The 16,116-nt window shown below is 40.6% G+C and overlaps 1 protein-coding gene across 6 annotated transcripts in view; it reads left to right on the top strand.

Annotated features, from left to right (window-relative positions):
- Nucleotides 1-16,116, top strand: part of PHF21A (PHD finger protein 21A) — a 224,453-nt gene that overhangs the window by 66,583 nt on the left and 141,754 nt on the right. For all 6 annotated transcript variants that reach the window (XM_077322306.1, XM_077322311.1, XM_077322310.1 and 3 more), the window contains 3 exons: nucleotides 802-952; nucleotides 9,504-9,536; nucleotides 12,035-12,100. In XM_077322306.1, the coding sequence (XP_077178421.1) occupies nucleotides 899-952; nucleotides 9,504-9,536; nucleotides 12,035-12,100 (153 nt within the window). In that variant the 5' untranslated portion in view covers nucleotides 802-898. The remainder of the gene's footprint in view (nucleotides 1-801; nucleotides 953-9,503; nucleotides 9,537-12,034; nucleotides 12,101-16,116) is intronic.

The raw sequence follows: 16,116 nt of genomic DNA, 5'->3' as shown, positions 1-16,116 counted from the left end.
TACAACAACAAGGGGAGAAATTGGTGAAAATGGCCCTACATTCTCCCTGCAGAAACACTAGGTGGGAGCCCATGTTTATTTTAGCATGTTTCCCACTTCAGTTTAACAGAAGAAGTGATCTTGTCAGCCTCTTTTTAAAAGTAATTCTATTTTCAGAAAATAGAAATGAGTTTTGCTTCCCCCATATGAGCCCTGATAAATCTTATGATCCTCACAGCAAAGCATGCTGCCTTTCCTCACCTGAAAGCAGTTGAGATTTGTGGCTGCAAATGCAAGATTGTTTTATGTGGACTACCCATTCTCATGGAATGGGCAGCCAGTTGAAGTAAGGAGTGCCTTTTTTTTCGTTCAGTGTTGACAGCTGCATTATTTAGGGTTGGTCTGACTGGTTCTAATGGTGTTTTAATTTTGTTAATGTTAAAATCTATTATGTTTCTCATCACCTTTATTTTACTTGTTTTATTTTGAACTAGTCTGAGGAGTGAGGAAAAGTAGTACAGAAATAAGTAAAAAAATTGATTAGCATCAATTACTTTGTGTAATCCTTACTCGGTGCATATATACTTTATGCTATTACGTTGTAGTTTCTATTATTCACACTTACTAAGAAGCAAGCTCAGTTTAACTCAGTAGGACTCCCAAATGACATTTTAGTAAACTGTTGGTACTAAAAAGCAAGGTAAAAGGCAAAGATCTTGTGCTTATGAAACTGAATATTGTACTATTACTGAAAAGTTGTTTATAAATTGGATTTTCAAGTTTTCTCTCATAGTAACCATAAAATATATTGTTCTTCAATAGTGTGAAGAAGAGACCTTTTCCGTTCCTCTGAAGTAAGCATCTAAGGTGGTGGGGATTTAATAACTTCGAAAGCTCAAGAAAGTGGAGAACTTAGAGAATGGAGTTGCAGACTCTACAGGAGGCTCTAAAAGTGGAAATTCAAGTTCACCAGGTAAGTGGAATTCTCAACTGTGTGTTCCTTCTTAGGGGAGTGTAGTGCAAGTATTTGTCTTCAAGGAGAACTTATGGAGCAGACATGAAGTGGGAGTTTCTGGCTTCACCATTCTGCTCCAGCCTACTAACCCCATTAAGATATTGTATCCATGAGTATGTGGCGCCTCAAGGTGAATATGAGGCAAAGGAGTGACAGGTGGAGCATTTGTTCTATTCGCCATGTTATAGCTGTTATGTATTTGTACAGCTTGTACATATAATATCAGGAATGAAAATAAGTAGACCACAAAATCCACTATAACCATCAACGTAGGAGGCTTGCACTCTTACCTTAAAAGGGTACATTAGCAGGTGGTCTACTGTGACTGAAGCGGTAAAGGTTTGAATAATAGAATCATAGAGTTGGAAGGGGCCATACAGGCCACCTAGTCCAACCCCCTGCTCAACGCAGGATCAGCATAAAGTATCCAGGATAAATGCTTAAAGACTGCCAGTGAGGGGGAGCTCACCATCTCCTTAGGCAGCTTATTCTACTACTGAACTACTTTGACTGAAAAATTTTCCCTCCTGATATTTAACCAGTACCATTCTACATGTAGTTTAAACTTATTACTGTGGGACCTATGTTGCCAACAGGAATAGTTTCCTGCCCTCCAAGTGACATCCTTTCAAATACTTAAAGAGAGCAATCATCTCCCTTCTCAACCTCCTCTTCTCCGGGCTGAACTTTCCTAAATCCCTTAGCTGTTCTCCATATGGCTTGATCCTCAGGGCCCGGATCATCCTTGTCACTCTCTTCTACACCCTCTTATTTTTGTCCATATCCTTTTTGAAGTGAGGCCTCCAGAACTGCACATAGTACTCCAGGTGTGGTCTGACCAATTTGGTATACAGTGGAACTATGACATCTTGTGATTTCCATGTGATGCCTTGGTTGATACTGCCCAAGACTTCTTTGCCTTCTTTGCTACCACATCACACTGTCTGCTCATATTTAGCTTACAGTCCTCAAGTACCCCAAGATCACATTCACACACATTGCTACCGAGAAGTGTATCTCCCATCCAGTATGCTTGCTTCTCATTTTTGTGACCCAGATGTAGAAGTCTGCACTTCTCCTTATTGAATTGAATCTTGTTCTCATTTGTCCACTTTTCCAGCCTGTTCAGATCTCGTTGAACTCTATCTTCTGGAGTGTTCATTACTCCTCCCTGCAAACTTAATTAGTAGTCCCTCCACCTCCTCATCCAGATCATTGATGAAAATGCTGAAAAGTACGAAACCCAGTACTGAGCTCTGTGGCACCCCACTGCTTCACCTCCCACTAAACTGATAAAACACTTTGATGAAATCATTGACAACTACTCTTTGGGTGCGGTTTTTTAACCCGTTTGCTAACCATTTGAAAATCCAGTCTGCAGTCATCCAGTTTACTCATCAGAACATCATGGGGAACCTTGTCAAATGCCTTACTGAAATCCAGGTAAACAACATCAACTGAGTTTCCCTAGTCTAGTAAACCCATCACTCAGTCAAAGAAGAAAACCAGGCCTGAATCTGCTTGGAGCTTTTATTCCAATCCTAGATCGATTAAATCCCTGCAGTCTACACTGAATGCAATTTCCATTTTGATTTTCGGTGATTTAAAATCTCCATCTGCAACCAATCTGATTGAGCTGCAGTGACCCTACCTTTCCCCCATGATATCCAGAAGCAGAGAAAACTCAGTATAATTGATCAAGCCGCTTTGAGGGCTTCCAGTATTAAAGTGTAGATCTGTGTTTTGATAGAACAATGTCCTCCCCGCTGAGGTAGAGAATCAGTCTGTCCCTGATTGGCTGGGCGGCAGTTCTAAGACTTCCTAGCTGCAAGATTTTTCTCCCAAGATTTATTTTTTTAAGGTTTAAGGTGACTGTGCTCCAAAAGCCCAGACTTCTCTCAGTAGAGATTTGCCTCATTCTGTGAGAGGCTGCGGCTGGCTCAGCTCACCCGCCCTCTTGCTTGCTTGCTCCTTAGGAAAGGAAAGAGGCAAGCAGCTTCGTGCTGAAGTGCAGAAGTGTTTCTGTTTCAAGTTGGGGGAGACAAAGCACAAAGATTCGGGTTCAAATAGATCTGAATTCAGCAGGATTGACAGCAGAAAAAGAAATAAGTGCAGAATCAGCCCACGTTGGTCTGGCAAGACCTGTTGCAGACAGATCTGTGCTGACTTCCCCAGATCACCAAGTTGTCCTTCATATGTTAGCAGATAGCCTCATTAATATCTACTCCATTTTCTTCCCTTCAACAGAGGTCAGACTTTCTGGCCTTTAGTTTCCTGGGTTATCTCTCCTCCCTTTTAGGGTAACATTTGTGCTCCTCCAGTCTTTTGGCACATCTCCCATCCTCCAAGACAACCTGAAGATGATGGACAAAGTTATTTGAGCATTCTCCGAGTGCACACCCTCCAACCCTGGAGATTTGAACTCATCCAAGTGTAGCCAGGTGCCTCTTGTCAACCACTCTGTCCATGTCAACCCACCACCCAGACACTATACCTTGCACACTATCATTCCTAAATGTGTCAATATTCTTTAAAAAATATTTAAAAACCCTGAAGCCATTCTTTTAATTTCAAAATTCATGGGATCTGATTCTGCCACAGTAATAAACGTTTTCTCTTTAAGAGTGGGGTGGAAAATCAAATTTTTGGACACATGACTGCTCAGTCATTCTTAATGCTGTTTAATCCAATGGTTGTCTATTTTTGTTCCGAATTTTCTGTCTTGGATGAATTTTCCAGTATGAATTTTGTTCTGAATTTTGTGTCTTGGCTTTGGCACTGGTGACCATGCAGAAAGTACAATATGAATCAGTCGGTTAGTTGATTTGCATATTCAGCGTAACTAAAATTATTTTGCAAGAATATATGACTAACTCCAGACAATAGGTGGCAGGCATGATTTACTTATTGCATAAAATTCTTTCTTTTAAAATTGATACTTGGGAATATGAAAAAGAACTTCAGCTTGTACTTGGAGTCAAATATTTTAACTAATATTAAACTAATATTCCAGTCCTGACAACATCATCTGAGTAGGTCAAATTTCAATGGAGCTCTAAATAATTTACTGTGAGATCTCCTTAATGCACAGGTAGAGTAAAAGGTTTATTATTCAGCACACATGGGGAAACTGCTAGTTTACACAGGCCATGAGCATAAATGACTTTATGAGGGAGACAGATTCATGAAGGCATAGATTTAGTTGATGACGATAACTTTCACGTCTCCAAATTCAAATTCTTGGAAACTCTATATTGTATAGATTTAGCAAGATTTGGTACCGTACAAGAAGGTGATGAGTCTATACTTATCAGCAACCAGCTCAATGATGGCTGATTCACATGCAGATTGAGGAGAACTACTGCATGGAATTCTTAACAAAAAGTAAAAGCAAGTCAAAAATAAATATGGATAATAGTTCTTCATGATAAATTATTGCTTCTTTGGGAAGTTTTGTTTGATAACTATCCTAAGTTTAACGGATCTTTCACTATTCTATACAAACTGTCTTTATTTCACTAAGTTTCAGTTAGGTTAGCAGAACCCAACCATATCTGGGCTGTATGAAAGGTAATTTGCATTGTCTTTAAGTATACAAAGTACAGGAAGGCCTGGAGGATCATTGTCCATGGGGTCGTGATGGGTCGGACACGACTTCGCACATAACAACAACAAATACAAAGTTATCTGTGGTATGAAATATTCTGGTTTTACCTATACTGTGCTACTGCACAGGATGGTCATAATGCAGAGATACTATTAACAATATGTATGAGTGAAACAATTTAAAAACACCTATCTATAAGGATATAGTTCATAAGAATTCTTTTACAGCATATCCATCCTCACAGCTCTAATTCAGTGACTAGAACCCTAGATGCAAACTTGAATATGCTGATTGTATGGCAACAGCAATAGACATTTGGCTTATTCTTGCTGAAGTGATGTAATGGTGTTTTGTAAACCTCATTTTGTGCAAATGGAAATTCTACTCATAAATCTCCTAAGTTATACCATTCTAGAAAGATCTTGAACCTCTAGAGTGCGACTTCCAGGGTTTGAAGGACTGCAGATAGAGAAGGGGCAAGATATCAACCACCCTTTGTTAGAATCATTCAAGTGATATATGTGGATTTAAAATTATGTTAAAAATGATAGAAATCAAGAGTACAAATGCACGTGGTTTTCTCATTTTGAACCCTCTGCTACTCTGCCCATTATTTTCTAGCAAGGAAAAGGAAAGCTTGCTCATCTTAGGGTTATAAAAGAAGCTCCCTAGATATACAGAAAAATGCATTCATTTTTTGCTAGAGCTTGTTAAACTTAGTTATCAACATTGTATTTTAAAGGCTGATAACCTATGAAATAAAGTTTGTAATTTTGCCAATTACATCAAAAGCAACTTTTGTTAGACATTTTGGGATCAAAAAGAAGTATTTCAATGCTAAATATGTGTGAAATACACAACCATCCCTCTCCCCTCTTTTGCTCTGAAAAGCAAGTCTCTCATTTTGAGTTCAAGGGTTTTAATGCATGGCTGCTTCCACTTGGAAGTTTTGCTCTTAGTGTGTAAAGCGGAGCAGGATTTTACTGCTTCTTGTTCGTTGTACATCACAAAAAAGAACAGCAGTCCCTGCCTGTGCAGAGCAATTATTTGGAAACTTTCAAAGCGAGCGCTTAGAACATCAAACCTTCTCAGAAACATAGATCTGGACTGCATATACTCTGAGGGCAAGAATTGTACCTTTTCCTCGTTTTCTTTTAATCCAACAAATTGGAATGTTTCTGAGTTCACTTCACTGTAGCTAGTATTTTTCTCTTGTTCACAGTTAACTATATAAGTCATTTGTTTCTCTAGGATTCTTCAGTGTCTAGAGTGCAGTCCACCATTTTTAAATCGCCTCAGATTTGCTTAGGAAAGATCCTGTCCACAGACAGGCATGACATCCCCTGATGGCTGCTTAAGCAGGCTCGAATGAACTGTGCTCTGCATTTTCAGTCTCTTTTTTGATGACCATGTCTTATCAGCATTTCCTGAAAATGCAGAGGCTGCAGTCCTGCAAACATCAGTACTGGTAGTCAGAAACTAAGATCCTTCAGTAGTAAGAACCTTTAGCGTCACTGTTCATATGCTACCCTGAGGTGTCCAGTTTCTGTTCTACACTGCTATGTGGATACTTTGGTGTTGCTTGCAGTGTTTCTTCTTAGAGAGCTCATTGAAAGTCGTCACCATGTGGAAGCCAGTCTTCTAGTCCAGATTTTAGATAGGTTGTGTGTATACAAGTGCACACTTACATATGTGCATTTGTGCATGCGTGTCATGGTGGTGGGGGAAAAGCCAAGTGAGGAATTCATACTCTTCCAGTGATACATTTTGTATATCAAATAGTATAGTATAGAACTGATTCCCTCCCAAAGTGTTGGTAAGGTCACTAAATTCTTATAAGGCATAGTACAAAATGCCTTATAATGCAAATAGAAATTCATTCCAGGAGATACCTCGCTGATCATACACTTCTTGCCATATCAAGCACGCTGGATACTGCGCGATACTGGATGGTATGTAGAATGAGGTGGGCGGGCATCGGGAGGCCACTATGGGCAGCTATGTCTATCCCAACTGAAGGGCACCCAGCGTATAGGACGACCCCCCACTTGGAGGCATGTTTTTCAGGGGGGAAAAGTGGTCTTATACGCCAGCAAATACAGTCATTACTGTTTTTGTTGCTTGTAGAGTATGCAAGTTCTAGTTCATATTCTGTCTTCTGTTTTCTGAGCAGGCCCACATTCGTGCATGTTCAGTGCAGCTATGACTAGACTGATCTGAGGGGCTGCCCTTCTCACTTGAGAGTGATTATGATTCCCACCCCAGCCCAAACTGCCATGGGGCTCCCTCCTCCATTCCTTTCTTGCTGAAGATAGGAGCTTCCTAGCATTGTTATATTTACGAGTCATCTTTAAGTGTCATTTTTTGTCTTTTGCCTTGACTGGAGCCTTTGTTTCCTTTCTTGATTATTTCTGAGAGATCATAAACTGTTGAATCATAGAATGATAGAGTTGGAAGGGGCCATACAGGCCATCTAGTCCAACCCCCTGCTCAACGCAGGATCAGCCCTAACCATCCTAAAGCATCCAAGAAAAGTGTGTATCCAACCTTTGCTTGAAGACTGCCAGTGAGGGGGAGCTCACCACCTCCTTAGGCAGCCTATTCCTATTTGAGAGAGAGAGAGAGAGAGAGAGAAATTACGAGCTTTTCTCAACTAGGAACTCCAGGGCTGTCATTAACCTTGTTACACTCAGAAAGGGGGGAGGGGAACAAGCAAAATATCTAGAAAAGATAATTGCTGTCCCTTTCAGCCCAAAATTCAAACTAAATGTAGTAGAAAGGATGCCATCTCAAAAACTCACCATTCCTTCAGTTCATTGTCAGGAAACCTGCACTCTAAGGGGCTTTACGCACCGGGATCTTTGTAGCAAATTGGTCACTGAATGAAAAATTGCCATTTAAAATAGTGGAATTCGTCGTTATGCATACCTGCCTTTGTAGTGGAATCCAGTTGCGTTTTGTAGCGTTTCCCACAGGCTTCCGGTCTCGGCAGAAATCGCTAGAAAGGAAGCACTATTGCGAAGCTCGTCCCGCCCCTGGCCGTCAAGCAGCCAATGGGCAGCCGTTAGCATGCTCCCAAACAGCCCCTTTCCCTTTAAGAAAGGTTTTTTTTTTAAAAAAACAGACCCATTGTAACGAATCTGTGTAGATTCGTTGCAACGGAGAGACCCATCCAGCTGTCTAATGTGTTTGAGCTGTCGTTTGATCGTTTGATCGTTGCCACGCTGCCTCCGAGTGAAACCCCCCCCCCCTCACGGGCCCGATTTTCGGCTGAATGAATGTGTAAAAATTAATGGGAAAATACATCAGCAAACGGGCTTTTCTGTGGTTTGTGCTTAGTGACTAAAGGGGAAGGACTGAAGCCAGGGAAGCCTCTAAACAGAAAGAGGCTCGCTGGTGCGTTTATCCCCGCTCGCTCGGAGAAAAAAAAATGGCGATCGCTTCGCCGGAAGTTTGGAGGACAGGCTCAGGAGGAGGGACTTTGAAGAAACCGCAACAATGTTAACGCACAGGTCTTTTTCGCTAGTGTTGCAGATTGGTTGCAAGAGTGTAGCGCTTTCCGGAGGGTGAATCCACTTTTTGGGATTTCCCTGAAAGCGCTACAACGAAGCGCTTTTTGCAGATCGGTTTCAGGAGTGTTGCAGATTGTCAACGACATCGTGCGTTATGGCAAATCAATAGCGTTTTCAATTGGCAACCATTGTGCGATTTTGAAGGCGTGCAAAAAGCCCCTAAGTGTATACACACTTGTTCCACAAACCTCACAATGGGTGCCATGTCTCTGTTTCTATATGTCTATGAACATCATCACTCCATTGGACACTGTCACCAAGGTCATGGAGTTTCCTTATCTTGGCCCTCACAAACTGAAAAGTCTCAAGAGTGGTAAGATAACTTTTTGCAAGATCTTACTACATTCAGTCAATTGTCCTACAAGCTCATCAGCAACTATGTGTTCATCAGTTTCTTTCTTTTAAAATACATTTTTACTTTAAAAGAATAGATGGAAAAGAAAAAGAAATACCACATATACTACAGTGAGGAGAAAGGGAAACACATTCTGACTTTGCTTTTCATCATGTATTTTTGGGCTTCTAATGGTCATCAGGCAGCTCCTGATGCCTTTCTGTTTTTCTTTGCCAAGAACGACAACATAGTGTCTTCCTTATAATATGTTAAAGAGAATACAGGGGATATTTTTAAATTTGTTTCCTCTTGGATTAGGGGTGTGTCTTTGTCACTTCCATCAGTGGATGATTCACAAAGTTTCTTATTGTGAATCATGCACTACTGAAGGGAATTCTATAGTTTTCAAATGTTTCAGATGTTGATTATACAAAACAGTGGCTTTTTCATCTGAGATGGTTGCCTGTGTTACTTTTTCTGATGGGCAAAGTTTGTCATGACAGCAATTATATGAGACTACTCTAGGGGGTAACCAGACACCTTAAGTTCCTTTCTCTAGAGTTGTTTAAAGAATCATTTTAGCATTGTTCATTCCCATTTCTATTAGTATTGCATTTAAGGATGATGTAGGTTGGGGTTTCCAGCATGGGGCCTGTGGTTAAAAGGTATCCTGTTTAATAGGGCTTTTGCCCTGAAGAATGACTGTGAGAGTTGTGCCTAATATTGCTCCCTGAAATTCTGTGGTTGGTTCCATATCCTGCAGCAGCCATTTTGTTGTTGTGCCTGCCACCCTGTCAGAATTCCAGAAGTGCTCACAAGTCTTAAAATGTTGGAGGCTCTCAACTTTTAAGAAGAGCAATGCATTGGATTTTGTAGTTATTTCTGAACATCATAAACTTTGATTTAAAATCCAACAATAGTTAAGCGCCGTTGTACAAATTAACCTTTAGTAAGCTATTCAAAATATTAATGTCTGTATTTCCTTTTCCTCTCTAGAAACTGGTTGCCCAAATGAAACAGGATCCACAGGTAAACCTGTTTGTTCATAATAGAAAGAATTCTTCTGTGATGCATTTCATATGAGCATTTTTCATAATGAAGTAGAAAAATGTGGAAAATTCATTGTATGGCAATAGCATTGTAAGTGAGCTGACTGGTTCTTTCTGACATAACATTCATCAACTTTCATCTTGTATTCATATGAAAACTACTGAAAAACCATGATTACATTCCAAATAGATTATCTTTTAACTTTTTCATAGATGATTCTGTAAACAGGGTTACCTATTAGCGGTAGCTAAAGAATCATCCTGGAAATGTAGATAGATAATACGTACCTGTTGTACGTTCTCACATGCTTTTCAAGAATTGTGTGTCTTGTACAATATACTGTAACAAGTATAGTCCTGCAGTACTTGTGTAGGGAATTCCATTTGCCCGCCACACATTTTCTTGCCAGACTTGCACCTAGCATGATTTGCAGGTCTGTGCTTCTGCTGCCTATATGGCTCCTGGCAGCAAGCTGCAGCATTGGCAGCACACCCAGCATATCTCCTGAGCTGCAGCAATGTCAACATTTCCAGCAAGGTGGTGGTGGCATGCTCAGCACATCTCCTGGGCTCTGTAGTCACTGCCACCTGACCTTGTGCAGAGCCCTGCACAGCTGCTACCACTGCTGGACCCAGTGTAGCTCTCTGGTGCCAACACCACTGACGGTGTGTATTCTCTGTCCTTGCACAGAGAACACTATTTAATTTGGGGGCAATTTAAACCACTTGTGCACTTTTTTTATTTTCAGATTTCTCTCCAAACCTGGGAATACATCAAGTTTGCAGAAAAATTTCTTTAGCCTCCATGTAGCCATGATCTATGGATTCAGCTATCTGTAGATGGGGGCCACATGTGGCACTGTATTGATTAGGTCTTTGTTAAATGTCAAAATAATACATTACTGCAAAGGTAACACCAGGATTGTCAAAATAAGTTAGATGCATAGTACATTAGGGCAATTGTTGACATATTAAGTAAAAGTTGCAAGCCATTGATATTTCCTAAGTTTGAGAGAAAGCACAGTGACTGTTAGGTATAACAGTTGTGTAGAGCACTCTAACAATTGTAGCTTTCAGAAATATAAACAAAATCCTAAAAAAGAGACGTAAGGTCCAGTTTTATGCTTTATATGATGATGCTGATTAATGTGTACTGATTGATGTATTCACTTTTCCAAGATATGTACAGCTTGGTATAGTGGTTAGGAGCCAGCTTGGTGTAGTGGTTAGGAGCACAGACTTCTAGTCTGGTGAGCCGGGTTTGATTCCCTGCTTTCTCACATGCAGCCAGCTAGGTGACCTTGGGCTCGCCACAGCACTGATGAAGAAGAAGAAGAAGAAGAAGAAGAAGAGTTGGTTCTTATATGCCACTTTTCCCTACCCGAAGGAGGCTCAAAGCGGCTTACAGTCACCTTCCCATTCCTCTCCCCACAACAGACATCCTGTGAGGTGGGTGAGGCTGAGAGAGCCCTGATATTAATGCTCGGTCAGAACAGTTTTATCAGTGCCATGGCAAGCCCAAGGTCACCCAGCTGGCTGCACGTGGGAGAGTGTAGAATCGAACCTGGCATGCCAGATTAGAAGTCTGCACTCCTAACCACTACACCAAACTGGCTCTGGAACTGGAACACCAAACTGGAACACCAAAGCTGTTCTGACCGAGCAGTAATATCAGGGCTCTCTCAGCCTCACCTACCTCACAGGGTGTCTGTTGTGGGGAGAGGGAAGGCAATTGTAAGCCACTTTGAGGCTCCTTCTGGTAGAGAAAAGCAGCATATAAGAACCAATTCTTCTACAATTGTGTATTAAAAACTTTGTGTGCTAGACATTTGAAGTACATACTCCCACCCCCACCTTCACTTCATATGGGGAGACACACATGCTGAGGTTCCTGGAAGACATGAGATACGTCTGTAACATGTATTCATTAATATTTAGTGGGAGAGACATTACCCGTTGGAGGTAGCAATCTATCTGTTTAAAAAAACCTGCTTATATAAAACACTTGAGAAGTCTGTTTGTTCAGTCTTTTTAGTGAATGACCATAGCGTGTCTTCTCTAGAAAGCTGGTTACCCAAATGGTTAAGATTGTGGTGTTGTGGTTAAGACTGGTGTAGCAGTGGCCTCTAATTTGCAGAATGGTGTTTGATTACCCACTTCTCCCCATGCAGCATTGGGCCCAACACTGTTCTTGCAGATATCTCTCAGCCTCACTTTCCTCACAGGGTGTCTGTTGTGAGGAGAGGAAGGGTAGGCAATTATAAGCCACTTTGAAAGTCTTTTCTACCATCCACAAAAATAGCACTGAAAAGAGCCACTAAATTGAGTGTGGGGCAGTGCACATATATTTCACTGTAGAACTGATTAAGTAGTCTGAGGGACTGTGCAACTGGAGGATTGTTTATTTATAGTATGTTTTGTTTGCTTAAAACCTTTTTGTGGTCTGTGTTAATGGCACTTATATTTCTTTCTAATCAGAATGCTGATTTAAAGAAGCAGCTTCATGAACTTCAAGCCAAAATCACAGCTCTGAGTGAGAAACAGGTAGGGACACTGGTATATTTTTAAAACCATGTTCTAAAGATATGTCCTTCTGCCCGCCCCCACCAAAAGTACAGCTAAATTTTTTCAAGTGTGAAAATAAGTGTAGGCAGCCAAACACTTTAAATCATATTTACCAAAACAAAAACAAGTATTGGTTCTGGATTAAGTGCAATTCAATGCTATATAAGATTGAAAAATGTTGCACTAGAGATATATCCTTTGTGAAACTATATTAATTGTACAGTAAGAATGGAATAAAATCTATTTTAAGAGTTACATGTAGATCCAAAATTCTTAGAAAATGTAGAAAATTGCTCACTTTAATTCTTAAGCAGCAAATCTGTCTTGGCTCTTCTGAAAATTTAAAATCTGATTATTTTGACAGTTACTAATCTGCTCACAGTTTGTGTATGCTTCATGCTTGTTGCAATTTACAAGGGATTGTGGATTATATAGATGTAAGTAGTAATATATTAATACAGACTATGAGTATTAAAGACTCTTGACATTCAGACAACATTGTCCTGCCCAATATGCCTCAGCTTGTACTTCTGCAAAGTTCTGAATAGACCAGGATCCAAAGGAATTTTGGGACTTATGCAAGAGACTTGAGTGAGACCAATATAATTTTTTACTTTGAAGTTATCAGTTCTCAATGAGGGTATTCTTATTGCTATTATCATTGTTATTATTGTTAATTAATTAATTACATTTATATACCGCCCTCCCTTGAGGATCAGGGCGGATCACATGAAACAGAAAGAACAGGAACAGTATAGAAAAAGTCATTGGCCATAAATAACAATAAAACAATAATGAACAGTGAAACAATAAATTCAAAACCGCAACATACTGATGGAGCCATGATTGGTTGGTTAAAGGTGTTTTCATGTGAGGGAGGCTCAGGGGTCCAATGGAAGATGTTGGATCTGGTCGACCTCACCCAATGCCTGACAGAAGAGCTTCCTTTTGCAGGCCCGGATCTCCTCTGGGAACTCATTCCACCCGGTGGGGACTAGTACAGAGTAAAAGCTCTGGCCCTGGTTGAGATCAAGCGAGCTTCCTTGGGGCCAGGGAGGTGGAGGTGGTGGGAGTGTAAAGCTCTTTGAGAGGTGTAGGCGGAGAGACAGTCCCTCAGGTACACTGTACCCAGACTATGTATGGCCTTAAAGGTTATTACCAGAACCTTAAGTCTGATCCAGAGTTTGACCTGTAACCAGCGCAATTGTTGGAGAATGGGCTAAATGTGTGACCTCCATGGTGTAGATTTGAGGATCCTGGTTGCTGCGTTCTAAACCAGCTGTAGTTTCTGGATCAAGGTTAAGGTCTGGCCTGCATAGAGTGAGTTACAGAAGTCCATTCTAGAGGTGACCATTGTGTGGATCACTGTGGCTAGATGTTCCAGGGCCAAGTAGGGTGCTAGTAGTTTGGCTTTGTGAAGGTGATAGAATGCCAGCCATGCTACCCTTGTGACCTGAGCCTCAATTGAAAGGGAGGCATTGAAGATCACACCCAGGATCCTGGCGGAGTGATAGCTGCAATGTATCCAGGTTGGGTAGGCATGCTTCCTTGTTTGGACCCTTCCTGCCCATCCACGGGACCTCTGTCTTTGAAGAGTTGAGCTTCAGATGACTGCTTGAGCAACCTCATCACTGCTTCCAGGCAACTGGCTAATACTTCTGAGGGGGAATTAGGGTGGCCATCTACCAGGAAGCATTTGTGAGATACCCTACATTGTTGCAGTTACCGACCCTATGTTGTATCTGTTTTATAGTTTCACATTCCTGAGCTGCTAGAGGAAGATGGTATATAAATAAAATAAACAATTAGGAAAACAAACAGTTTTTGAAGCTTACCCATATGATGGTGCTTTTAATGTAAAAAACCAAAAGCTCCCTTTGCACATGAAACTTGATTAGTCTTGAATTAATTGATTTGTTTGGTAGTCTTCTCAGTACTTTCAAGGAAGTACCATTTTGAAGAACAATAGGCAAGGAAGCTGCATGACCACAAATTTGGTGTGTGGGTGGATGGTTGGCTGGATTGTATTTCTGTACTGCTCTCCCATAAGGCTCAGAGCAGTTAACATAAAACAGGGATATACCGTATGAACTCGCATATAAGCCGAGCAGTTAACATAAAACAGGGATATACCATATGAACTCGCATATAAGCCGAGTTTTTCAGCCCTTTTTTTAAGCTGAAAAAGTCCTTCTCGGCTTATATGCAAGTATTTTTAAAAAGCTGCCAGAAAGGAGGGTGGGGGTGGGAGACAAGTATACTTGCCTGAAGAACAGAAGCAGGAACAAAGCAGCAAGCCTGGGAGGGACAGTGGGAGGGGAGGGAAGAGCAGTCTCCGCCTCCACCCTCACTGCCTTAATGAGGCTAGCACGAGGCTAGCACATGTAGCAGGAAGCTCTGAAGCCTCTGTCTCAGAGGGAGAGCAGTGAGCAGAAGGAGGAAAGGAATGAAAAGTGGAGGGAACAGAAGGAGCACAGGATTGGATGTAAAAAGGCAAGAGGGGTCAGAGGGAAAGAGGGAGGAGGAAGGAAAAGAGGGAGGAGGAGGAGGGTGGGAAGAAAAGGGGAAAAAAAGATCGTGCCCAAAAGAGAAGGGAAGGGAAGGGGGGAAAGCCACTATCCAAACACCACCCACGGCTTATATGCGAGTCAATACGTTTTTCCAGCATTTTGTGGTGAAATTAGGTGCCTCGGCTTATATGCAGGTCGGCTTATATGCGATTATATACAGTACATTGCAATCATAATAACAAAAACCATAACAGTAGGATCCAAAATTGAGTAACAATATTATAACAGTTAACAGTTCAATAATAACTTTCTAAACAAGAACCTGTAGGGAGGTCATATACACCCAGGCCATATTAAGACTATTTAGTTACAAACTTATACCACTTTGTCACTAGAAGAATTTGAACATGTGGGAATATGGCTGAAGAACATTGCCTACAGGTAAGAGAAGATCAAGTTTTAGAACTAACAGATTTAACATCAGTGGAGCCAGGTAGCATTAACATGAGAGCTCCTTGAAGAATGAATGTGAAAAACATTAAACTAATCAGTATTAATTAATCTCTTTTTTGAAGATAATACAAGATATTGCCTTGACATGTCCCATACAAATTGATGGGTAGCATTAATAAGGCTAGAATGGTTAAACTAACAAAACAAAGAAGCAGCAGCAGCAAAGCTTATAAAAACGTCTTTCCTTTTAGAATTAAGTGCTGTGTCATAAATTAATTATGAACATAGAAAATCCCCGATGTTTCTGTTTTTAAATTCTGAAGCTGATCAACTGTAAGTTCAGTGCAATCAGAAGAAAGTATTTCACTGTGTAACTAGCTCATGGAATGCATTGGTTAAATCCCTTGAAAAGTGAGTAGACAGAGTCATGGAATAGAAACAAGTAGAATCTTCATACTCAGATGAAATAGACTTCTGAATAACAATAATGGAGCAGAACTGTTGCCTTCACACCTGGTTGTCAGTTTCTAGAGCCATTTAAATAAGTTTGCCAGGTGTTTGGCCACTTCTGGAAGTAAAATGCTATATTAGATGGGCCACTTATAAACTGAGTCTCATTGTTCTTTGCCTCATTTGGCCCTCATTCTGCAGATTGCAGAGCCACATTCAGTTATTTTTAGTATTATTTATTAAATGTCTGTACCACCCTCCCAAAACCCATCAATTCCAACAGCATGTAGTCTTGTCCTGATATAAATGGATATCATCACCTTATCTGATATAAATGGAAGGGTTTGTAAGTCAGAGTTATGACACAAAACACTGTACATACTTGTGATTCCTTTAAAATGCTATTTAACTTGATGTTAAAGAATATATGCTTCTATGTATGAAATTTCCTTCAAGTTGTAGTTCTGCAGCAGAACGGGTGGTTAGAACCAATATTAATTTTTTTTTTGTACTTGCAAGTTTTGGTTTATGGATTAGCTTTCTGACAGTTGCATCTGGGGTACTGTATATTTGGAAGTACAA

This window comes from Paroedura picta, chromosome 2 (assembly GCF_049243985.1).
Source record: "Paroedura picta isolate Pp20150507F chromosome 2, Ppicta_v3.0, whole genome shotgun sequence".
Lineage (NCBI taxonomy): Eukaryota > Metazoa > Chordata > Lepidosauria > Squamata > Gekkonidae > Paroedura > Paroedura picta.
Note: the sequence above shows the minus strand (reverse complement) of the source record. Positions and strands in the feature narration are given on the sequence as shown.